The sequence below is a fragment of the Eubalaena glacialis genome, chromosome 3 (genome assembly GCF_028564815.1).
Source record: "Eubalaena glacialis isolate mEubGla1 chromosome 3, mEubGla1.1.hap2.+ XY, whole genome shotgun sequence".
In the NCBI taxonomy this organism is placed as follows: Eukaryota; Metazoa; Chordata; class Mammalia; order Artiodactyla; family Balaenidae; genus Eubalaena; species Eubalaena glacialis.
This window is the reverse complement of record NC_083718.1, coordinates 72705611-72731784: the sequence shown is the minus strand read 5'-3', so window position 1 is coordinate 72731784 and position 26174 is coordinate 72705611. Positions and strand designations below refer to the sequence as shown.

The window sequence follows — 26174 nt, the reverse complement described above, 5'->3', positions numbered from 1 at the left end:
CATCAAAGAGACATGAAGAGTGTAAAACAAAGGTAACGGCAAATTATTTTTCTTTTGGAAAATATAATTTATTTTTAAATGTGGTATTTATGTTAACATGTAATCGTTTATTATTATTATTTTAAAGGAGCTAATAAATATGTTACATTTTTCTTGGTTTAAATTTCTAAAAGATGGTAAATCCCAATACATACAGTCACATAAACAAAAGTTCTTTGAGTTTCTTAATAATTTTTAAAAGTGTAAATGGGCTCTGAGACAAAAAGGTGTGAAAGCTGCTGGCCTAGCCACAGCAGATAATTGTCATCTCTCTCGAGCCTCTTTCACCTTCCCTGCACCCTTGCAGGGTGCTTAAACCCAGCACACCATTCATGCTGGTGCTTAAACCCAGAACACCATTCCTCTCCTGGTCTCCAGGCCAACTCCCTCTCACCTCCCAAGACACAGCTTGAATGTCTTCTGCAAAGCATTCCCCGAGTCCCCAAGCAGATTTAAGTTTGCCCTCTCCTATATTCCCACGCTCCTTGGTACAAATTTCTATTTCAATGTGTGTCATGTACTGATTGTAATTTTGTGTACCCGCTTCTCTTTTGAAAAAGGGCAGGGGCTCATGTGATTCATCATTATACACTGATGCAGAATGTAATGCCAGGCACATATTTGGAGCCCAGGTATGTTTGCTGAAGGAATAAATAAACAGCTGACCCAGTGACACCCATCTCTTCTGGTGACTGAGCAGGTCCCCCTGCTGGCTTTACATCTGAATGAAATATATCTTTCTCCATTTTTCTAGGGCAAAGGCCAAGTGTTTACATCTTGGAAATTACATTTAATTCAGCGAACAGTTTTCAAATGTCTGGTATATTCCAGGCACTGTGCTAGGAATTAGAGATAAGAGGTGTGGAGATGATGTCTAGCAGGAAATAACTGGTCATTTTTATGTTTGTCCCTGATATGTCTTCTCTAGTTAAGGGCATCCAGGACCAGTTGACATAGAACAGTCAGCTGCATAAATAGGCCAAGGAGCAAGCAATTACCCAGTGAATTCAAAAACTGTAGGTAGCTACCCTAAGGAATGAAATGTAGAAAAGATTTTATGCCGGCTGGTGGTCAGATTTATCCAGATCCAACAACTATGTGCTATGATTCCTCTTAAATAATGTTACACAGACATGACCAAGTCCTTGTTCTCTCAATATTTTAGCATTTTCTTTTTGGCAAATACAGGGTAAAAGGAGGTAGAAAGAAGAAAAGAGAGAAATGATGCAAGAAAGTTAGAGAATTCAACTTACGGTGCCCTTAGCCAGTAACAAGAGGGAAATGCTAATACATTGCATTTGCAATGGAACAGCTTTTTCAGATATTTCAAGCTAGAACTACAGCACCTTCCTTTTTGCCACTCACTTGTTATTTGAAATTTTTTTGGCCCAAATTATCTATATGTGTGTTGTCTGATACAGTAGACACTACCCACATGTGGCTATTGAGGAGCTGAAACGTGGCTAGTGGGACATGTTGAAAAATAATATTTCGAATATATGGGATTTAATAAAATATATTATTAAAATTAATATCACCCATTCCTTCTTACTTTTTTTTTAAACATGGCTAATGGAAAATTTTAAATTCCACAAGTGGCTCATATTATATTCCTAGTGGACACTGCAGTATACTGCAGCCTCACTTCACCATCTGATGTTCAGGTTAGCAGAGGCCCTGGTTCGAGTCATTTCTCTGCCCCATAATGACTGTTCTCTTGGCTAGAAACCCCTCCATTTAACTCCAAGCCAAGGTCTCTGCCTGCCTTTGCAAAGCGAGGTAATTAACATAAGATCACTCAGAGCAGGCTCTTGCCCTCTCCTGATAACATCACATGGAACTCCCCACCTGAAAGATAATCTCCCAGCAAATCTCAGCCTGGCCATCAGGCAAGATCTGAGGACAAAAGAGGGGTTGTTGATGGAATGTCCCAATCCCCAGAGGAAGGTCAATCCCGAATTCATCCTTTCTCCTCTCCCCACCCTCCTGCACCTGAGGAGAACTTCATTTCCCTTGGACTCTCCCCCCAGAAGACCCCCATCTCTGAGCCTCTCCAGCTTCCTGCTCTGGCAGAGTTGTCAGCAGCAGCAGCCCTGGAATCATGGCAGGCACGGAGCAGCCTCCCTGGAAAAACGCCCTCTGAGCCGTTCCCCTGGCCGGGCTGGATCCCAGACATGAGCCTGACATCCCACAAAGGCTGGTTCGAACCCAGTTCCGTGTTCTGTGTTTGTATTCATCAAAGGCAATCTTCCTCCACAAAGGAAGACGGGACGTGGTAAGATTTACTCCTTGTTGCCGATTTTCAAAGGCATCCCCATGTTTCTAGTCACTCAGGTCCAAAAGGTCTTTAATCTCTCTCTCTTCTTCCCTTGTCTGATCAGTGATCGAGTCCTGTGACTTCTGCCACGAAATCCTTCCCCCAATTAGTACCCTTTCTCCCCTTTCCCATCCCCCTACACCAGGCCATTCCTTTGCCCAGAGTGACCACAATAATTGCCCCCAGATTAGATGCTGCTACTGATCTCATGCTTCTACGCCTCATACCAATCTGGCAACCAGGCATCTTTATCCCCATTGAGTGATAAGAAACAGAGGTTTGAGGGGGAAAATGTGTGGCTAGAAGTGGCAGAATGACAAAGCAAGCATGTCTGGATCCAAAGTGCTCTTGTGTTCTTTCCACACTGGTTTCCCCATCTCCGTGGAATGAGAAAGAGAGAACCGAGGTCATATCTGTCTAAGTTGTGCCTGTTTCTCCATTGGTCAATGTCTGAATGAAAAGTGAAAAGTTTAATCCATCACCCTAGGTCTTCCGAACATCTGACAGTTGGGGGTTGCAGGGACCCAGCTGGCTGACATGTTTGGAGTCCTGACTTGTTGGGATCTATACTTTAGGTCTCTGTTTTGTATTGCTGACTGTATTTTGTTTTGTATCTATTTGTCTCATATAGATAGTTAAATAAACTGTCAAATATTTTCTTAAATAAATATACTAAAAATACTTAATAATATGCCATGCCTCCTTACTACCCTTTAAGCTTTATAAGAATGGAAGCTGTGTCTATCTTTATGGCATCCCATAGCAGTGTCTCTTTCTCGTAGATGCTCAGGAGATGTTTTTTGAATTGAAAAACTTCTAATGCCTGGTAGATGAGGTCCCATCTGCTAAGGAAGCATCTGAGGTCCTTCCCAGACCACAAGGCCATAATTTAATTTCACAGCCTTGGGTCAGCCATTCCCCAACCCCTCTTCCCCTGCCTGCAGTGTTCTAGCCACAATAACAGTCCCCCCAACACTGTGTTCTGCTCTTTCTGGATTGTCCTCCCTTCTATTCCTGGCATTCCCCTCATCTTTCAAGGTCCCAATTAGATATCACCTCCACCGTGATGTCATTCCTAACCCTCCTTCTTCACTTTGCCTCTGTGGAACTCTGCACACACCCTTGCGAAAAGTCCAATTATACCATAAGGATTTATTTACAAACCTTTTCTCACCAGCTAGAATTATGCTCTGCGGGGAAAGATTAATTATTTCCAGAACCTAGTGAGGCAGGAAAATATGTGACTCTAAAATATTATTTTATTCTATTGCAGCAGAATTAAATAAAGGCAAACGAGTAAGGATTCAGGACATGGGGGGAAAATGTCTTGATTGAAAACACAATGAAGAAAAGTTTTTTCTCATATTAAAAAGGGATCCCTGAGGGAGATGCAAGAGGGAGGATATATGGGCATGTATGTATATGTATAGCTGATTCACTTTGTTATACAGCAGAAACTAACACACCCTTGTAAAGCAATTATACTCCAATAAAGATGTTCAAAAAAAAAAAGGGATCCCTGGCTTGATTAGGAGAAGGAAAAGGGTGGGATACCACATAGGTTTCCTAGTAATGTTATCAGAAGACCCAACAGAAACCACTGCAAGGTGGGTCAGGACCCTGACAGCTATGAAAAAGGTAGATGGCATTGACCATGGTGATGGGCACCTTGGGATGACAGCCAACACCAGATGGGCCCCTTTCTCTTAATCTTTGGCTACACTGACCCTGCCCAAGACCCAAGACTATAACATGGCCAAGGAGAGGGAAACCCAGCCTAGAGGAAAAGGGATTGAAACTAGACTAGGTTGCCATATAGAAAATAAGACAGATATGCTTCTTATAAAGCTGAGTTTTCAACTTAAAATTCATACTCACTATTCTAGCCTAGTGACTGGCACAGAGATAGCTCTGAAAAAGTTTGCCTAAAATGTTTAGTGGATGAATGAATAAATTTATTTAGATTTGCCACGCAATTGCTAAACTTTTATGGTAGGTCTAATGGGTATTTAATTGTTGGAGTTTTGGGGAATAATAAATAACATCATTGGTTCTGCTTCCCAAGTTTGTAACTAACCAGCAAATATTACAAAGGAATCAGCCAAATGGAGATTTTTTTTTAAATCAGCTTTGTTGGTAAATCTAATTAAAGGATGAAGTTTAGATCTGTAGCCACATTCAAGATCCGTAACACAATCGCCTTAAATGGAACTGTTCCCCAAACTGCATTTCTGTCCCAAGAACCTTCCACATGGATGAACCAGGAACACCTAATGCTGAGTCCAGGCCACAGAGAGACACCAGAGACTCACAGACTCAGCAGGGCTGGGCCATGCATGCTCAGCTTCTTTCCCCAAACCATCATTCAGATACTTTATGCAACTCCTTCAGGGAGAAGGAAGTTAGAGGGGAGGAAAGAGGCCAGAAGTGTTTCTCCAGTGGAATTCTCCTCACAGAAACATGAGACTAGGGGAACAAAGTTTCCTCTCTAAAATCAATAAATTGTTTGTTATTGGCATGATGTATGATTTGTGATGAATCAACTCCACTTGGCCTCCCAAATGCCTTAATTCTCTTCTAACCATATTAGATTGGTCCTCCACCCAGGCCTATCTGTTCAAGGCAGAATAAGGTAGACCAGATGCCTTAGGTGTCTTTACGTCCTTTTTCCTACTTCAGAGTAGGAGCAAATTTCCTTAGACTAATTAGTTCAGCCTCTTGTTTTCCGCTTTCTCACCCAGATTGTAGCAGATGGTTGGAGGAAGCAGTCTGTGTATCACAGGAAATTAAAAGAGCATTTTGCTTCTTTTCAACTCTCATGTCTTCTGGGTCCCCAACACACACAGATATAACCATTCTCAGGATTTGTCCAAATTATAGCTTAGGGCTAGGATTAAGAGAAAATACCTGGCCAGCTACGGGAGTGTGACTTCTGGCCAAATCTCCTCACAAACATGTGTTATATGTGTGTGTGTATACATATTATGTACATACATATGCATACATAAATATAGGTATTTATACACATACATATATATGCATGTATGTATACATATATGTGAATAATTTAAATCATGAATATGAATGTATATGAGATATATATATATATATATATATATAAATGATTTTTACAGCTACACTGGTGGCTAAAACTGGGGTATGTAGGAAACAGTGTATAGAATTGCCTGTTCATTCTCCTTCAGGAGGCTGGGTAATCTGAACAAGTTCCACATTGGTTGTAGATGCCCAAATATATGTAAGATATTTAGAGAAATTTGTGATGAGGTGAGCAGATAAAAAAGCCACCTTGACATCCCTTTCTTCAAGGTACAAGAGGATCCAGCTCTAAAGTCTGTGCTTTTTAGATCATCTGTATATTCTAAAATCACGACTATATCATTCCACCATCTATCTGCCTTGCCTCAGTTGACTCCCATTACCTAGGAATATATTGTCTGGACATTTCACTTTTTATCCACAGGAGGGGAACAAAATGAGCCTAGATTTCTTCCTAACTGGGTTAGGATTAGACTTAACTATGAGTCAAAGAAACACAAAACTACAGTAACTTAAAAAAAGAAAGTTTATTTTTCTCTCATATATATGTTAGGACATAGATAGTTCAGGGTTAGAATGGCAGTGTGGCTCTCAGAAGTCCTCAGGAATCCAGGTTCTTTCTACCTTGTTGTGTCACCATGTGTGGCCTCCATTCACAAATTCATCTCACGACCTCAAGACAGTTGCTCCAGTTCTAGCCATTATATCTGCATTCCAGCCAGGAAGAAGACAGTGACACAGAAGAAGAGGGGAAGGGCACATGCCAGTTGTCTTTTAAGAAAGTTACCTCAAAGATGCCATATGACACTTCTGCTTATCTCACTGGTCAAGACTTAACCAAATGAGCACACTTAACTGCACTGGATTTTGAGAAATGTAGGCTTTATTCCAAGTTACCTTGTACCAGCTAGAAATGGAAGGTATTGTTTTAGGAGAGAACAGATTAAGAGAAATGACTAGCAGCCTCAGCCACACCTTGAAATAGGATATCTTTGATCTGTGTTAGTAAATCACTGGCAACAAGCTCCTGTCACCAACAGCTTCACCATCAACCTCATTCAATGCCTCTAATTCCACCATTAGTCACCCCTCCACTCCAACCAGAATGGTCTCTATGCATCTGTACTTGAACACACCTTGCATCCTTTCCTCTGTACTAGTACCCACTCTGGTCCTTTTGTTCAGAATGTCCTCCCTCTTTCTTGCTACCTTTCTAAATTCTATCCATCTTTGAAGGCTCAGTGCAAGCCCCACCTTCTTGGTAAAGCCTCTTCTCTCCTTACCTTTTCCCAATAACTTCTCTCTTTTCAGAATGCCCAAAGCACACATTACCTATGCCAGTAACCTGACACCTGGAATATATAGGCATATATGTTGAGTTTGTTTGCACATCTTTTACTTTCAGCTAGATTGTAGGCTCCTTGTAGGAGGAAAGGTATCATAACTTCTCTGTACCTCTCACCATCCCTGGCATGCATGTGCTTCTAAACTTCTGAGTATCTTGACACTTAGAAGTCAGGGCTGGGGGAACAACAGAAAACTGAAATCCAGAAGAAATAAATTAGAAAATGCACTCCGATCCTAACTAGCTCTATAACCTTGGGCTTAATTTCTCTGAGCTACATCTATAAAAGGTTTCTCATCTATAAAAGGAAGGAAGTAACACCAGCCCAGCCTAATCCAGAGGGTTGTGGTAAGGACCTCACACACACACACACCCTTTGTACAATGCATAACACCACACAAATTGTAGGTAAGTAGCTTTGTCAGGGCTTTTTGACTGCAAGCAACTGAAACCAACTCAGGCTAACCTGGGCAAAAAGGGTCTTTATTGGAAGAGCAGGAAAGATTGTTCACAGAATCATAAGGTATCTGGAACTCAGTCTTGGCAACAGATGGGGAGCAGGGCAACTCTGGGAACCAGACAACAGGAACTGTTTGGCCATCTCATCAGGAGCACCTTCAGAAATGAACTAACTCCAAACAAGTTTCCAACTCTGTGCCACTCTCTCAGATGTCAATCCTGGGAGGAAATTGTTGGCCTAGCTTTGATTATATGTCCCTGCTTCTTGGTTACAGCAACCCAAGTCACCCTGATGCAGAAAGGTCAAAGCCCTGAAGGAAATCAGAGTGATGTTATCAGTAGAGTGAATGGAGGCTGGACGGCCAAAAAGCAGCAAATGTCCACAATCAGCTTAATAACAGTGTTGATTGAGTGACAGTGGTCCATTCCTTTGACTCTGAAGACATTTTGCATTAAAGATACCATAAGCAACTTCTTTAGGCCTTATCAGTGAACACCTTGGAGGGCATTAGTTCATCAGATTCTTTCCACCCATGGCAGTTAGAATAAGACCTTACAGAAAGGAGATGCAGAACTACATACTTGATGGGGGGAAGGCACTAGGAGAGATGAGAAAAGTCTCAGCTCTATTATCACTGGCTCACAGAAGCCTTCTCTGACCTTCCTGACTAGGTCACGCCTCCCTGCATTCTGCTCTCTTACAGCTCTTAGTGTTCTTGGTGGCTCTTGATACTATGCAAGTTAAATTTATTAGCATTTTTGATTAATGATTATTTCCTCCACTAAGCTGTAAGCTCCACGAGGGCAGGGCCAATGCCTCTTTCTCTCACCTCTATTTCTATGACCCATCCCAGAGCCTGGCACATTCTAGATGCTCAGTAAATACTTACTGAATGAATTAAATACATGAATAAATAAGGTGCTAAAAAGGCCAGAGTGATCAGCTGCACAACTGTCTAGGGAGGGTCATTCCCACCACAAATCAGGGGCAGGTTCCACCTTTCCCTTCCTAGGCACATGGGGTGACAGGGGTGGAGATTAAACATAGTGACAGATTAGCTAATGCACCATCCATTAGGGGCTGGGCCACCTTAGTTTTTTGTTGTTTTTTTTTCCAGAATCCACCCCTGGAGGGGAGAAGGCCCATCAGGCAGTGGCAGAAGTAATCCACAGCTTCTGAGGGAGGAAATAAGATATTCTCACTCTGATCCTCCATTCACTGTGCTGATAACATCACCCTGATTTCCTTCCGGGCCATCCCTGCTGGGAACATCCACCCAAGCAGGAGCACTGCTCCCCTGGATGCCGTGACCCCCAAGTGGTCCATCTGCATGTGCCTCCTGAGACAAGATACTAAGAAGCCCTCCTGTTTGTACAGCACTGTGGTCTCCAGAGAGCTTTCGTAATTACTTCCTTTGATGCTCACCGTGACCAACCTGTAAGACGGGCAAGTGTCACTGGCACTATTTTACAGATGAAGAAATGGAGGCTCAGAGCCCTGCTCAAGGTTATTCAGGGAACTTCAAATACGGCATAAACTTCAAGGGTAGGGAATCGCCAATGGTCCACATCATCCATGTGCAGAGGGACTGTATTTTTAGCATAAATGTCTCAAGGTCTTTTTTTTTGAGCCCTAAAGATAGCTCTCCCCTGTTTGTCATTGAACAGAATGTTGCAACATGGAAAACAAAGGGATGCAGGAAAACAAGGTATTAACTTGGTTTTTATTCTAGTGAAATCATGTCAGTTCGCAGGTCAACTTGGATTGACTGAATATATTTGGATTTGTATGTGAGGAGATGGGAGAGGGGCGAGAAGGAGAGAAATACTTTGATTTTACTGGAGGTTCAGTTAAGAATTTATTTTGTCTTTGAGTTTGGAACTGACAAATTCATTCCACTTTCTTCGCATTTTCACTCATGCTAGGTCAACTCAGAACTCTCCTATTCAGCCTGTGGCTCTGGGCTCTCGCTCTCATCTCAGCCCTAATGTCTAAGGCCCCAGGTGACAGATGGCTGGAGAAATCACCTATGACCTGACTGCTTCTCCTTGGGGGTCAGAGTTCTTAATGTGTCTTTGGAATTGGAATTTTATCCTCATGCCTCTAAAAAACAAAACAAAACAAAACAACAAACCACTCCCCGACAACCGTAAGTCAGGCTATAGAAGACCCACACTGAGATTTAAAGGAGCTCCGGTGAGGCTTGACTAGGAGCCTCCCTCTCAAGTGAAACTGGATGTGCTCTTCTTCTTCCTCAAATGTGGTCTGAGACTCCCAGAAGCCTTTCATCAGTGACCAAACCCCGAGAGCAGGGTCTGGTCCCTGGCACAGCACCTAACACATGGGGCACTCACCATGTGCCCAGTGCAAGGCTAAGTGCTTTGCATGTGTTTTCTCACTTGTCCTCATCACCCCTCTGAGGTAGCTAGTGACAAGGACCCTGCCTGTCCTTTGGATGAGGAGTCAGAGGCTCAGCAAGGGGAAGTAACTTGCCCAAAGCCACGCAGTTAGTAAGGGGAGGAGCTGGATTTGGATCTAGACACACCCACTTTCAGCTGGAAGGGGAGAGAAAAGAAGAATGGAAACAACCATTCCCCAGTGAAATCTTGGATGGAAGAAAGGTGCCCTTCTCACACGAACTCCCTCCCAGGCCTTTCATGTGAGCAAAAATAGAAATTTCTCTTGTGTTGGAGCTATTATAAAATTGGGAGGGGTGATCACAGCAGGTAGCATTAGCCCAGTTCCTCCACACAGGTACTTAACCCAGCCCTGCAGACTTCCTTGAGAAGGTCAAGTCTAGGCTGATGCTAAAGGATAAGTAGTTGTCAAGTAGGCAAATATGAGGGGTGAAGGTCTCATCCCTAAGCTCTGTCTGGAAAGCTGGAGATGAAACCAGGGCTGGCCTAGTGGAGGTCAGCCTGAGATAGAGGCCTCCTAAGTGGGTTCCACCTGCCCACATCTCTCTCCTTCCAGGCCCTCGTGAGAAGCAGAGCTAGCTTCTACCGTGGGGTGGATGAGCCAGGGACAGGGGTGGAAGGGCTGAACAATTGCAGGCGGGTGAGAGAACATGCAGAACAATGGTGCCTCCCCTCTGAGTATGTCTTCTGGTCTTCCAGCCACACTGTTTCCTGACTTCTTTTCTCCATAAGCATAATCTTTGCCCATCCATACATCACATTTAAACTTGTTGAAAATGTTGGGAGAATCTATCAGGGGAGCCACACTGTCTGTTGCTCTGACCCTGTCCCTGGCAAGGCATCTGCCTTCAGTCCTGAGTGAAGAATCTTTCTCCTGCCCCATGACTCTGCTCTGATTTCCAAGTAAATGCTCCCACAATGCGTATCACAGCTGCTCTGCCTTGAGTGAACTTGCTGGTGAGGATGGAGTGTTGCCAGTGCCTCCTTCTGGAGGGGTGTCTGTAAGGAGTGAGGTCTCTGAGTCCATCTTGGCAGGAGGGTAAAAGCCGCTTTCTCCTTCTGTTTTGCTGTTGTCACTTAGTCGCGCTTTCCCTTCGTGCAAAGCTTCCCCCACTGTTGACAAAACATCCTGGTCCCCCAGTCCCCAGCCCATCACCCCTGCCCCTGAATAAACACCAGCTCGTTTGTAAGAGGTTTTTAATTTCATCTTGGTATGCCATTAAGGAGTGGAATAAGGATCTCTATTCATTTTCACTCACAAAATATCTGCTACTTTTCTCCAACTGATCCTCACCACGGAAGCCTGTGGAGCCATATAGCATCTGCATGATTTTCACTCAACAGACTGGTTTGGGTTTCTGGGTGGTTTGCATAAATTATAAAAAAGAGCACAAAAATCATACAACATCGCCTCTACCATAAGGGGGCGTGTTCCCTCTGGCCGGGCAGAGAGTGATGGGGCCAAGTAGCTGCGTCCGAAGCTCTGATGACTGGTGACATCTCTAGGAGTGAGGCCAAACCTGTCCCAGCCTCTCTTGGAGGAGTCCTCCGTCTTCCCCATCAACTCATTCTGGTTTCTCAGGAGGCCTCCCATCACAGAAGTAGCCCATCCTAGCACCACAATTGGAGGACAGGGTGTGGAACTGTCCCTGTGTACAATGGCAGCTGGGTCTTCTGTGCTCAGCGGCCCGGAAGGTGAGCCGGAAGGAGGAGTCCTGGCTTTCCAACTGGACCCCCTCTGCCTCTGTGAACTCCAAGAGGTTGTTAGCAAACAGAGCATCTGCAACAGGAGTCAGCAAACTTCTTATGAAAAGAGCCAGACAGGACAGATAGTAACTATTTCAGGCTTTCTGGTCCACATACAGTCTGTTGCATATTCTTCTCCTCTTTGCTTTTTACAACCCTTTAAAAATGTAAAAACTCTTCTTAGGAGGCAGGCCATAAAACACAGGCTTGCAGGCTGTAGTTTGCCAGCCCCTGGTCTAGAACATGATGATGCCCTGTCCAACCCATCCGTTACAGCCTCCTTCCCATCGAAGGCCTCTGGCATCCCCCCAAGCTGCCCTGAGCTGGTATCTGCAGCGCAGCCTTTGCAGAAGGGACCGTGGCAGGCAGAGTTGCCCTCAGGTTCCTGCTCTGCAGCCCCAGGTATCCTCCTTTGCCAAGTGGCTTGTCTGGTTGTATTTTAAGCAAATGTCAGATATTAGTCTCAGCCCTGCTCATGTGTCCTGGGGTTGAATGAAGCCTCAGCGTCCCCAGTGAGGTAGGTACATACTATCAGCCTCGTCTCACACTTGCAGATGGTGAAGTTCAAGAGCAGAATTGACTTTCTCAGTGCTGCCCATCAGCCACATGTCTGAATTTCAAAGAAAGCCGAAGAATCTAGGCTTTAAATTTTCTAAGGACATGATCAGGGATTGTTCTGTCCCACCCAAGCCCAGCGATTCCACCTCAAACGGAGCAAGAATCCACCAGTGAATACTGTCAGCCACACAGAGTTGCTCTCCAGACCTCAGTGACACTCTCTGAAAACAGAATTAACTCAAGCACTCAAAGCTACGGGGCCTCGGTGGAGTAGCGCTCTCTGCCCTGCCCACAAGTCTCTTCAAACTCAAAATAAAGTTTATAAAAGTAAATTATCTCATTTTATAACTTAAGTGCATCAAGCATTTCCTTAAATATAGTTCACACTGAAAATAAAGTTACTTTGTGCTGTACAGTTGGTGTCTGTTATAATTAGGAATAAACTTTGATGATAAAGTATGAAAGGTTACACACTCACGCACACATCTATCGATCTGTCTGTCTGTCTGTGGGTGTGTGGATGGGTAGACATATGCACCTCTTGAAAAGAGCTTCCCCAAAAATGGTGGGAAGTTGTTAGGGGTCTCTAGGTATCTAGTTTGCATGAAAATGCCTATATTTAAAATCCCTGTCCTTAATGATAAACACATCTTCATACCTAACACTAAGACTCTTATTAGAAACATTAAACTATGCAATCCGTAATGTATTCAGTCTTTGGAAATGCCGAGCTACACCATCATCATTATACAACAGCATCCTGGACAAAACTCCCTCCCCAGCCCACCTCTTCCCTGCCTCCCCATCCTAAAGCCAGCTGACCCCTCGTGTAATGCGGTTGGTTGTTCCAGAATGGGAGCCTAGCCGGAGAACTCGAGGGGCGAACTCAAGAGGTGAAGTAAGAATTCTGCATGGAGTACAGGTGGTCAATGGGGTTTCCCACTCTGGACTGCAGGGGCCCGGCTTCTGAGGTTGCTAGGAAGCAGTCACCCAGGTTACTGAGAGAGGTGTCATCACTATCCAGGTCGTGGAAAAGGGGCTCAGCACCTGAAAGGGAGAGAAAACACTGGCGTGAGGGTCTGGAAGAAGGGACTCCTTCAGTGCTGGGAAATTCAGCTGAATTCAGCCAGCATGGTCTGAGCACATCCCCCAGGGGGCGCTTTCTACTGGGTGCTGGGGAGAGGGTGGGGAAGGGTAGAGCTACATAGAAGAGTAGGAGGGGGCAAAATCCCTGTCCAAAAAAGATCTCTTTAGGGGGCTCACGTCTAACGTGCAACAACTGAATATAATACGCACTAGGATATAACAAAGTGCTAAACTGAGTGCAGCATAAGCAAATGTCAGAATGTCTAGACAGTGAGGGTGTGGAGTGGGCAAGACATAGCACCACAGGCTGGGGAGACAGGGGCAAGGGCTTCTGGAGGACTCTGGCCGCAAAAATGTTTCTTGAAGGAGGGATGGTAAGAAAACAAACATCAGCTCTGAGAATGATGCGCACGAAACCTCCGGTGATAACACCTGTCCTTTCAAATAGCACAAGGATACTGCGCGCCAGCTGTTCCCCCACATTTGTGCTGCAGAGGAAAGGGAGGTTAGGCGCCCAGACTCAACTGATTTGCATCTTTGACCAAAAAAAAACCAGGAGGGCAACAGCTGGGGGACCACTGTGACCGGAACCTTGAGGATGTACATTTCACCTCTACGTCAAGTAAATGGGAAAGATGAAACCTGCAGTTTATAAAAATTGTCATGTGGCTTTAATTATTCATTTTACTGAAGGATTCATCATAGGAGTCCTTTATGTAACAAGACCCCTAGGACGCTGAAAATGTAAGAATTTGCAAAAAAAAAACCCAAAAAGTCATTTGCCCTGTTTTTGCATAGTGGTGAAGACAGGTACAGACCTTACATGAGTCTTCTAAGGGAGCAAAGAGGATGGCCGTCACTGGAGCGTGCATATATATATATATCTATGTGTGTATGAATGAATGAGGTTGGTCAATGACGTTCCTGCAAATGGCTGGATCTTAATAAGTGTTTGCTGAATGCATCACATGGGAAGATAGGGCTGATTTTAACATTATAGATAATTTTTTTTAATGAAGGCAAAAAAGAAGTTGACAATCTGTGCACTGAGGCATATATCTCTGATACTAATGTTTTGAAGGCTTGCGGAATAAAACGTTATTTTTAGCTATCAGGGTTAACAATTGCAGATTTCACAGTACAGACGAATGCATTACATAGGCCACTTACCTTCTCTGTATAAAAATGCAGTGGCCTATGTTTGCCACTGAGTTTGAACTTCAGCCTTCCACTCCAGAGCTTGCCTACCCCATCAGGGTGCCCAGGCCCCAGCTTCTGTACATCAGCTTAAGCAGCAAACTGGGAAAATGGGGGAGTCTCAGCTGTCCCCATACCCTGCGTTTAAAGCAACTCTGTTTTGGCTGGGGTGAGACTGGGAGGAGATACTTTTCACTTCACAAGTCAGTTTATGTTTCAGGAATTACATTAGAACACCTACTAGTATCCATAATAGGAGAGTCCAATTCAAACATCTGTTTTCTGTGCTTTTCAATATATTTTTTTCTTATGTGAGAGTTTGCATAGTTAAGGTCTCTGCCTATATCACTGCTGATAATGCTTATGAACATGTAAGTGTGGTACCTGGCATGAAATGAAAGACTTGGGAAGTTCAATCCCAACAAACAGGTCTACAATGAAAACACAACCTCCTATTCAAACTAACAAATAAGAAGCTTTGGAAAAAAGAAAAAAAAAAAGAAGCTTTGAAAAGGAGAGTAAATGTAAGCATGACTAATGTGTATGTGTGCTGGTCTTTCTTCTGGAGCCATCAGTTAGGTGATTCTAGCAGTATTTTGTGGGACACTTATTCTGCTTTGGAACTTTAATGAGCATCTAGGAACTGTGTAGAGATGTCTGGCAGGGGATGAAAAACTCACGCAAGCAAGTTGTGTGAGGTCCCTGTGGGGCTTGAGTCCCTCTTACCGTAGGGGTGCATGTGGTCTCCAGGCATCTGGGGTGGGGTGAGACCCTGTCGGAAGGGATCTGAGCTGTAGACGCTCTGCTCGATGGCCAGGAGCTGCTGTGGGGTGGGCAGAGCGGTGTAGGGGTTCATGATCCCTTCCATCCCAGCGCTCCCGCCACCATTTGTCTGAGCTGTGGGACAAAGAAGAAGGCAGATCATTCTCCATGTGCAGCCCAGCATCACACGCTGGGAGGGAGGGAGGGCCACAGAACAAGCTCTGAACTTCACATGCCCCACTGGCTTGTGACCACACAAGTTGTGTGACCATGGCTACATCATTTTACTTCCTGGATCTTGGTTTCCTCATTTATAGAATGGAAGGGTTGAGGTGACATCAGTGGTTCCCAGTCTGTGCCCTACCAAGGGCCATCAGGGATTGCCTTGAAGGATAGGCATGGCGGGTGCTGTACTTGGAGAGCTTCCTTGGACTACGTCATTAAAACAAAGGCGTCTGATGCTACACGCAGGCTTGGCAGCCAATGGAGTGGATGCATCTAAAGATCCTTCCAGCATTACCCCACTAGGAGTCCATCTGTCAAGTGGGGTTCACGACACTGGCCCAGCGGACCTCGTGTAGCTGATACAAAGACTCCATGAGATCGTGTGTATGCGCTTTGGAATTACAACTCGCTACACTCGTGTACAGAATTTTATCAGAAAAGGACTCCGTTCCTGCCTCCACATCCTGCTGTGGTTCTCTGAACACAGTTCCATTAACTCTCAGGGACTCAATCTGCCACCTTCTTAAGTCTACCCTAGGAGCTGCCCATAGAATTCTTCAAAGTTCCAAGCACTAGGGGTTTGTGTTCTCATAATGCCTTGATGAGGTCTCCTCCCTTTGAGCGTGTTGACCTATATGGAGTCAACTTACATGGCTCCTCCTAAAGCCCTCTCACATCTGTGACCCCCTCTGAGGTGCACAGCGCTGTGCGATAGGACTAGCAGGCCCCATTACCCTACCCTAGGGATGCAAGCCTGAGGTGCAAAGAGACAGAAAGACAGCTCCCAGATCTCCAAACAGCATTGGGAGGTGGAACTGGGGCAAATTCAGGTCTTCTGACCAGCTCGTGTCTCCACCCTGCCCCAGGGCCCGTGCCCTTGCTTCACTTCTCTCCGAGCATCTATCTTACCATTAAGATACTGTTTGGCCTGGAAGGTCAAAAGCAAAAAGAACTCTTGACTGCAAGAGTCAAATTCTCATTGGAGCCTAGCCCAGGTATCAAGCACAAGGCAAGGTCCATGCAAGGACAAGGGGCTCTGTTTAGAGGCCAGACAACCAATGTCACATTCCACGGCCTTCCAAGTGTGGTCCAAGGCCGGCAGCAATGAGAGCTTGTTAAAAATGCAGACTCTCCAAGACCTTTAGAATCAGAATCTATACATTACCAAATACCAGGTGATTTAGGTGCACGTTAAAGGGTGAGAATCCCTGCTCTAGGGTACAAAGAGACCACTGAGGAAATTCTGCTGGACAGCTGAGATGGGGAGGGGGCAGCGCATATCCCTTTAAGAATGACATTGTTCTAATATAGTTATTCTTGCTTTTTTTCTTTTAACTTCCTTGAAGGGTCCCACAACCTGTCCCTCTTCACACCCTCCCCAATCCCCACACCACCCCTATTAAAAACAACAACAACAAATGAAGGTACATGGAGGTAAGGGTGAGTTAAGGCAGTGTGGCCGAGCGGAACTCAGAATCAGAGAGACAGGTTCCAGCCCCAGCTCCATCTCTTATTGATCTAGGATCGTGGCTGCCTGGAAGGAGGAGGGCCACGCAGGATGAGAAACTGGCCATGTCTCTGACTCTGTAGGTAGGCCTGACACAGTGCCCTGACGCTGCAGCAGGGTCCGGGCAAAGGGGCTTTGCATAAGGGTAGGGCCACCTGCAATCCGCAGTTCTGGGCCTGCAGAACCCTCTCACAGTTCTCAGGGTTTGGTCCTCCCTGGAAGGTCCCATCTCCCAAGCAGGTGTGGACTGGCCTTCACGGAGCTCAGAAATGTCATTCCAAGGGCTGGGTGGGTGGAGGGCCCTGGCGGAGAGGCCTGGCCGGGAGAGGCTCCAGCTTACCGGAGCTCAGCCTCTGGGTGTTCTGTTGATCTTGCTGTTGCTGTTGCTGCCGCCGGGCCAGCTTCTTCATCTGATGAGGGGAGGACCACAGGATTAGAGGTCAGGGGGCCTGCAGCAGGTTCCTGCGGCTAGGCCAGGGCGGAACGGCTCGTGGGTAAAGCAGAGGGACCCCTTCCCCTGCTTTTACTCAGGAAAGGAGCCACACTTCAGGAACAGCGCCTCGAGCCCAATGCATGGCGGCTGAGGGCTTCTTACACCGCAGCCGTGCAAAGACAGCTGGCTGGGAAGCAACAGCGTGGCTGGTCTCAGCAGGAAGAGGGCTTTCCTCTCAGCAAATAAAACCTGCTGCTTATGTTGTGACAGTTTTATGTGAGGGGATGTGGGGTCTTCAGCCCAGCTTAGATGTGCAGCAAGGGCCTGCTGACAGGGTGTGATTTGGGATGGTTGGCTGGTCCCCCTATCTGCTGGCCCTTGTGACAGAGACTCCTACCAGGAGATGCATGCCTCTAGGTAAGGAGCTTGACTCCCAAAGCACCCTGTTAACACACAAACTCTCCGGAAGGAACATTGTAACCCAATGTTTCTCAAAGTGTGTTCTGTGGAACATTAGGGTTCCATGAGACATTAACATACACTTTGAGTGTGTGTGTGTGTGTGTGTGTGTGTGTGTGTGTAGGGAACACTAGATTTTTTAAAAAAATTCTTTACTGTGAGATTTCTCAGAGCTTCAAATATGCTCTCTGCTCATGAATCCATAGGCTATAGGTCCTCTCAAACCTATTGAACCATGAAATCCTCTCGTAGAAAGGACCGTGGACTACACACCAGAAGCCCTGGTGTGAGGAATTCAGTGAGGGAAATGATATGTTAACCAATCATTTCACCCACTAAAGATCAGGGCTGTAGAGAACTGGGCCACTAACTCATGCATGTATACAGGTAGGAAAATAAATAAGTAAAGGTCTAAAATAAGTAAAAGACCGTGGCAGGGGGATACAGACCTTGGTAGGATCCAGCAGACAGTATGATGGTTTGGGCCTATATCAGGGAAGGGTGGGGCACTGGGAAAGGTGAGTAAGGGCATCCATTCCATGTGCCATAATGTTGTCTTAGACCTATCAGGTGGGTGCTATGTAGGTTTCCCTCTGAAACTTCAAAGGAACTCTGGTATCTGTGTTAAATGAATGGGAATTCAAGAACCTGCTTTGACCAAAAGACACAGAAAGGCATTTCTTCATGCAGATGGCTGGCCAGATTCACAGTCACAGCCACTAGGAAAATAAAAGCCATCTCGCTAAAACAACTGCCCCGTCTCTCCCCTTCTGCAGGGCTGCTATAGCTGAAATGACTGCTGATCACAAAGTTTCTGAATCAAGAGAACTATTCTATCCAATGAGTTGAGGTAAGAAAACCTGCTGGCAAAAACAATGTCCTACTATTGTTTCAGGAAACCGGCCCCACAGAGACAGAAGTAAGAAGCAGATTACCTTAGCTCTCTGGTTCTGGAACCACACCTGAACGACACGGACGCTCAGCCCGGTCTCTGCAGCCAGAGTCTCCCTCACCTTGAAAAAATGGAACATTAGAAATACAGAAACATTGGCCTCTCAGAGTAGAAGGCAGAACATTCCCTACGTGGTGCACGGGGAGGCCAGCAGGCTGCATGTCACACAGGAGCTGGCGAGTGTTCGGTGATCAGCAAAACCCCAAACACAAGAGCATTGCTCTCCTTCAGGCGGAGGGGAGGTCCTTACCCGGGTAAATGAAGAGAAGAATAAGCATTAATTTTGATGTGCATTCCAAGAGGTGTTCCTGGGTTTCTCTTCCTCTGGAAATTAGTCCTTCAGGTGGTTCTTAGATATTAGTAAAATCTATTGTTGTGTTTTTAGCTGTATGCCAGGCATATGCATTAACCTACTTAAGGAGAACTGAGGGTGAAAATCACTTTGCAAAAACAAATGGTTCTCTCTTGCTCTCTTCTCCCGTCTAAATTCACTGACTTAAATTTTTGGTTTCGTCCCTCATAGCTTTCGGTCACTTTGGGTGTTTCATGAATATTCATATTCACTGTGAGCCCTGCCCAAAGGAAATAAGACAAGAGCCATCTGGGATCCGACAGAGCAAGAGAGACGGCGCTGATGCAGGCACATGTACTGGGACTGTGAAGAGACAGGACAATCAGGGTCCCTATTATGAAGAGTCGTGTTTCAGCATCTGCCCTCTATACAGGCATTTGGTGAGGGGCTGGCAAAGTGGCTGGAAGGGAAGGGGCAAGAAGCACAGACTTCCCAAGAGTGGTCCTGAGAGACACTGCCCCCTCTTGGTTAGATTCTGAGGAGGAGATAAGATGGTAGGAGCTCCTTGAATAAACACATACGTAGAGCAAGCTGGAGGCCTTGGGAAGTGCTCATCTTTATCATGCCACTGGGGCTGAGGCTTAGGAGAAGCAGGATAATTAGAGAAGGTTTTGCAGGCACATCCTTCTGCAACGCCAAATGAAACAGCAGTATGCCCAGGGGCCCACGTCCACCTGCTGAAACCCTATCCATCCTTCAGAGGCCCAGCTCAAAACCCACCTGTTCCACAAAGCCTTGCCAGATCCCCCAGACAGAGGCGACCTTTCTCTTCCGGCAGCTCCTGGCTGCCCCTCTGTTCTGGTCCTCAGAGCTTTCTCCCCAGTGTGCCAGTGTACACATCTCCTCCCCTCTGGTGGCCTAGACGCTGCCCAGGGACAAGCACTGGGCACAGGCCATACAGAGGCTGGGAGTTTAGTACACGTAGAACAAGTAAACCAGTGAGGAAGTGGGAACTGGTCCTTGTGCAGCTCTACCTTGGGGCTGTTTCACTTTCTACCAGCTCTTCTCCCAGAGCTTAGAGGGCAGCGAGGGCAGGGAAAGGAAGTCTTCTGCAGGTGGGAGAACTTTTTTCTAAAGGCAGAAGTGGTGGGAGACTGTATTATCGTTCAGCAAATATCCATCCTTCCCGCCCCTCCTCCATGGAGGGGTGTATGCCTCCCCCTGTACTCACAGTGGCTTAGCCACATGACTTGCTTTGGCCCATGGAATGTAAGTGGATGTGAAGTGGGTGATATTCAAGGAGAGCCATTCAGTGGGACTGCCCAGTGTGACTTGGCTTCTTGCCTTCTGCCATCGTCATGAGACCCGTGTGCCCCAGGTGGCCACTGCCCTGGACTCTTTAATGAGAGACCGGTGGGGCAGGCCTGAACCTGAGCCCAGCTGCGTCACAGCCAACCCACAGCCCAGGGGCAGGAAATAAATGTTTGCTGGGAGCCACTAAGATTTTGTTTGTTATTGGAGCAAAAGCCGATTCATAGAGAGAGGGAGGCATGCTAAGGGATGGGATGCTAGGGATGGATGCTAAGAAATTTAAAGTGTCTTTCTTCTATGAATTTCAATTCAATTTCAATTTCAAGAAAGCTTTTCTTATTTTTATTGCATAAAAGACAGTACCCAGCATACGGCAGGGAGTCAATAAATGGTGGGTACTTAATAAGTGGATGCAGCTATTTGTGGCAGAGACTACTAATTGTCTCCAATATCCATTCTCTCTTTCCTCCTCTTAGCAAGTGAACCCCCAAGTTTAAGCAAGGCATATGGACACCCAGATAGACTCATTTCCCAGGTCCCCTTGCAAGAGGTACAACCGCAGGATTAAACCCTAGCCAACACACATGAGTGAAAGTGATGCAAAAAATCCCAGGGTATGTCCCTAAAAGGGCAGCTGCTTGCCCCGACTTTCTCTTTCTCCACCATGGTGGCTGGAAAAAATGGTGACACCTGGAGCAGCCCCTTGGACCCATGTGACGGATAACAGAGCTTCTCGGCCAGTCTTGGATTGCTCATCTCTGAACTGTGATGTGAGAGAGACATAAACTCCTATCTCATTAAGTCACTGTATTTTTTTTTTTTTTAACATAACTGTTCACAGCAGCCCTATCTGTAACAGCCCCCAACTGGAAACAACCCACATGCCCATCAACAGGTGAATGGACAAACAACCCATGGTATATCCATGGAATACTATGCAACAACAAAAATGGATGAACCACAACATGGACGAATGCCAATATCACCACCTCAAGCAGAACAAACTGGACCGAAAAAGAATACATGCTACAAGCCACTGTATTTGTACTCTGTTGTAACATTTCCATCTCTATCCCAACTGGAACCTCTTATTGTTATTCTCCCCATTGCTCTCCATGAAATGAAAGGTGTGAGCAAGTAGCCAGTTGGAGTGGGTATGCATACCCAAAAGCACAGGGAGATTCTACCATGACCCCGGCCACAGCTGCAGTGATCCCTGGAGCCTCCAACGGGGCTCAAGGCCACCTGCCCAGACTCTGTTTGAACAGCATCTCCCACCCTGACCCCCAGGTGCCCAGTGACACCCCAGAGGAGTCCAGGGTGCACACAGAGAAGAGGGGCCTCGTCCCCTTTCCTCCCTTCTTCACCCCGCCCATACCTTCCTGCACGGCTTGGAGGATACTTCAAATGAGGCCTTGAATGCTCTCCTCTGTTGGGTTGTCAAGATGGTTCTGGGACGTTTAGGGCGCTTATGGTCCTTGCCATCCTCAGCGGCTCCTTTCCCTGCCCCATGGGCTGACTTGCAAAGACTTTCCTCATCATCACTTTTGCCTGAAAGAAGCAGAAAACAACATGTTGAGTCCCTTAAGGCCACTTCCTGGAGTTGGCTGTTATTCCATAACAAGACACTTGGGTCCACGTTCCAAGGATGACTTAAGACATGAATGCAACACCCTGTGTGATACTGATCCCAAAGCCCCCAGGAAGGGCTAAGGAAAAACTTCTAAAACGTGGAGACAGGAACCAGGAAGTCCACCATCACAGCTCAGGACTTTCTCTCGGGAGGCTCTTTTAGCTCCACGTTTACTAGTTGTGTGACCTTGGGCAAGTGACTTAACTCTCTATGGCTCAATTTCCTTATCTGCAAAATTGAGATATAGGAGAACCTACTTCATTGGGGTTGTTGTGAGGATTAAATGAGTTTATCAAGAAGGCACTCAGAAGGCTGCTTAGCATATAATAAATGCCCAGTAAGTGTTGGTGGTTAATATTTCTTAAATGTCATTTTTCAACTCTAGACCTGGATAAGTTATATATAACTTCCTAGATACTATGTCTGAAATTCTAGCCACTGCCAGGAGGTAGAAAACAATACTGTTTAAAAGGTCACAGAAGACCAGCATTAGACTATGTGCAGGTACAGATAACACAGGCAGTTAGTCAAAACTGCCTGTCTATAAAATAAATAACTCTCTATTAAAGTAACTGTATTTATCTATATTTACGTGAATTATTTCAACTCAACAAGCAGTGATCAATACAGGCAGTAACTTGAAGCAAATAAAGCCTTCAGTATATATGACACTCTTTCCCAGGCTACCTCTTGTATCCCACAGACTTCACACTCCTAAGAAGATGCTTCTAGGATCTGGGAAATACCCATGTGAGAGAGACTCCTTCCTACTTTCAGCATTAAAAGCCATAGGCAGTTGTGTGCCCACATTACCCTAATGAGACCCTCATTTCCCTCTGGGTCTTTACAGAGCTCAGCTGCCCTCTTTCCTCCAGTAGAAACCTTTGTCCCAAGAGCTTCCCCAGCTCCAGTCCCCTGATTCTGATCCCCTTCTGGCCACTTCAAGAAATCCAAGATGAGGTGACCCACCGTGTGCGAGCTACACATCCTTGTTCTTCAACCCACCCTCCTCTGGAAAGACGCTCTTTGCATAAAATGTTTTAGTTTAGACTTTAGTTGAGTTCTAATTTTTGGCTCTGCCAGAGCCAAAAAACCTTATTTTATCTGAAAGAACAATGGCTAAGATTCTTTCCTCTATGAACTTTTAGGCATACAATTTGAATGTGAAGGAAGATGAACCTCTGAGTTCCTTGAGGGCACAACCCTTGCAGTGTAATTGAACAGGGTCTGACATAGGCAGACCTAGGTCTCCATCCAGCTCTATCCCTTGTTTTAAGTACAGCCCTGTGCAAGGGACGTCCTGCACTGAGCCTGCACTGGAGACAAGAATACCCACCAGGGGGTGGCACAGGAGTAGTGCTGCTGTGTGCAAAGCAACTAACACAGAGGCACAGAGGAAGCTCTTATTAGATGTTGTGGGAAGGATGTCTTTTCCCCTCTGCCTCACTCCCCTTGATAGTACAGACAAAAAAACCCACAAGATGAATGAAGAAGAGATTAAAGAAGAATCCTCATGACAAGGAGTGGCCACTCTGCCATCTTCAATTCTTAGGCTGCTCTTTCCTTGATGGGAGTGGGAGGGGGGGGTGGGATTCAGTAAGCTGATCTCAGTCAGACCTCAGTATTGAAGGGTATTTAGGATCTTTCTAGAAGGAGGTTTTCAGAATGGCAAGGAAAAAATAAGCATGTAAGAACTAAAAGCCTTAGGGAACTAAGAAGACCTCACAAGAGAAGAAAGGTAGAAAAAAGGAGGCCATTGACTATGCAGATTCATCCTTGCTGGGCCCGACCTCTTGCTGCTCAGAGACCACCCCCCCCCAGAGCCCAGTCTTTAGTGACGTCAGTAATTCTCTCTGCTGGTGGATTCTTTGGGGTCAAAAGGATGCTCCTCTGGTACTGGTGATGCCTTCAGTAATATTTCTGAGGAAACGTGGCTGACACCCCACGCCAAGGATTGTGTAGATCTCCTGCAAGGCAGGTCACTACAAGGAGCTGAGTCTAGAACAGATAAGTGAGAAGTCCAAAGTACACAATTTACTTTAAAATGCAATTGTATCATCTTCAGAAACCACTTGTCTTATACCAGTTTTGTCCTTAAAATGGTATTTGCAAACATCTCACGGGGTCAGTCTGATTCTTTTAGTCACATAGCTTGATGCCAATGTATATTGATGACTAGGATGATGTAACTAATGAAAATGTAAAATCTAAAAGAATGTGGATTCCATGGTAATGGCTCATATATGTTGACAACATTCAGGAGAGCAAGATGGCACGGTGTCCACAAGCATGGGCTCTGGAGCCATACTAACTCGGGTTTCAATTCTGGCCTTGCCGGTTCTGATGTGTGATTCTGAACAAATCCCCAAGACTCAATTTTCTCATTGGAGAAAGTGACAGTGTTGTTGGAATTACATCAGATGATGTATGTAAAGGGTTTAGCACTGTCTAGAGTGTGATAGATGCTTAGTAAATCATCATCATCATTTCAAAAGAAGTGATCTTAATCTGAGACCCATGTTTTCTGTTATGAACAGTTGCACATTGATGGGAGTCCGAGTTAAGGTTTTACACTACAAGCGTTCATTCCTCTCTCTTTGCAGACATGACCCTAGCTCACACCAAGAGTTGGTTTTATAGAAAGTGCATGTGTGAGTGCTTGTGGGAAGGAAGGGGGGTGGTGGTGGTCGGGGGGCTGGCTCCAGGAGGAAGATGTGATTGCTGAAGTTTGTTCAGAGCCCTAGAAGTGGATGGCTGAGGTCCCTGATGTCTTCGTACTGTCTCTGGACTTACCCCTGCCTAAGATACATGCACGTTTCCCAAGACCTGCTATCCCATCCTAGAACAGCAGAGAGCAGCAGTGGGGGAAAGAGCCATCTCCTAGGGCAGCCCTTGGTGCCCATTTTTGGAGGATGTAAACAGCATCACAGGCGACTGCTCATTCATTCTCTCTACATCCCTGTGAGAATAAAGAGATGAAAACGTGTGTTTTCAGAAGAAGGGGGAGGGGCAGAAGTGGAGCAGAGGGAGGACGAGGTTAAGATTTGTCTCTGGAGTGTTTCTATCGTTTTTTTGTGGTGCATTTTCTTCTTCTGATTCCTCCTTTTTGCTGTTCAATATCTCTCTCTTCTGTCTGCTAAGGGCCCCATTTTGCCTTCCAAGAAGCACTAGATGCTCTAGACCAGGCCTCTACAAACTTTTTTTGTAAAGGGCCAGAGAGTAAAATATTTTACTCTTTGCAGGCCTTATGGCCTCTATTGCAACCACTCAACTCTGCCACTGTAGTACAAAAGCAGCCGCAGACAGGATGAATAGGCATGGCTGGGTTCCAATAAAACTATATTTCAAAAGCAGGCACCAGGCCAGATTTGGCCTGCATACCATAGTTTGCTGGCCCCTGCCCTAGACCTCTCCTGACCCGTTCTCCATCAAAACTTACATATCCTGTGTTCCAGGCTTTCACGCTCTGACTCTGGGGGCAGGAAGCACTGCTCATCTGCTACACTGAGTCAGGGATTAGCAGGGTCTGAAGTGTCCTCTCCCACAGTCAATAACACATAGACATGGAATGCCTCCAAGCAAACAGTCACCACTATGGAATTTCAGGTGTCCCGGCAGATCTGAGCAAGAGAAACTCTGAAGATGGAGGAATGGAGGGCCTTTGGGCATGTCCCAAAGTGCAGACAGATGTCACGACCCAGCTGCCAAGGGGAATGCAGACCATCGCTAACCATCACCCAGCTTCGGTCTGCCGGGTTGTAAATATTACGAGCATAGCAGTGCCCTCTGACTCCCTCGGGGAACTTCCAGGCTGTTCAGGGAGGCTCCCATCTCCTCGTTCAGCAGGGGCAGGGCTGCCTGACTCTGATGCCAACTTCTCCATGAAAGCAGGCGGTGCCTGAAATATACACTTACTGATTTGTCCAAGAGAAAGGAAAGTTCTAAACGAGCCAGGAGATTTCTCCCAGGGCCAGCAGGAGTACTGGAGAGCAGGAGATGAAGAAAAACCTTCCAACAGCAGAGACGTCGCGGAAGCGGAAGGAGGGGCAGCCCCTCGGCATTGCCAGAGGCTCCCACACCCAGATGCAGGCCAGAGCGATCCCTCATAATTTAAGCCGACACCCCTCAGCGGAGATGAAAGGAACACCACTTGCTGTCTCCAGCAACAAATGTCAGCATCCCTGGAGGCCATTTAGACACAAACGCAGCATAAATCTGACTCCTAGAGGGAAAGTCCAGAGATTAAGTCTCCACGCACAGCCTACCAGGGTGAAATGAATTTGCTTGGCACAAAGTTGGAACATGTTTCTCAGGGCCTTTCTTTCCCATCTCTTGTAAAAAAAAAAAAAAAAAAAAAAATCTGGAATTGCTCGGAGGC

At 45.9% G+C, this 26174-nt stretch overlaps 1 protein-coding gene across 1 annotated transcript in view; it reads right to left on the bottom strand.

Annotated features, from left to right (window-relative positions):
* Window positions 1-12825: 12825 nt before the first annotated feature.
* LMX1A (LIM homeobox transcription factor 1 alpha) overlaps window positions 12826-26174 on the bottom strand; it is a 148132-nt gene continuing 134783 nt past the window's right edge. Inside the window, exons 4-8 of the mRNA XM_061185785.1 lie at window positions 21542-21714; window positions 18544-18621; window positions 17057-17126; window positions 14949-15119; window positions 12826-12986 (exon numbers count right to left, since the gene is read on the bottom strand). Coding sequence (XP_061041768.1) covers window positions 12826-12986; window positions 14949-15119; window positions 17057-17126; window positions 18544-18621; window positions 21542-21714 — 653 coding nt within the window. The remainder of the gene's footprint in view (window positions 12987-14948; window positions 15120-17056; window positions 17127-18543; window positions 18622-21541; window positions 21715-26174) is intronic.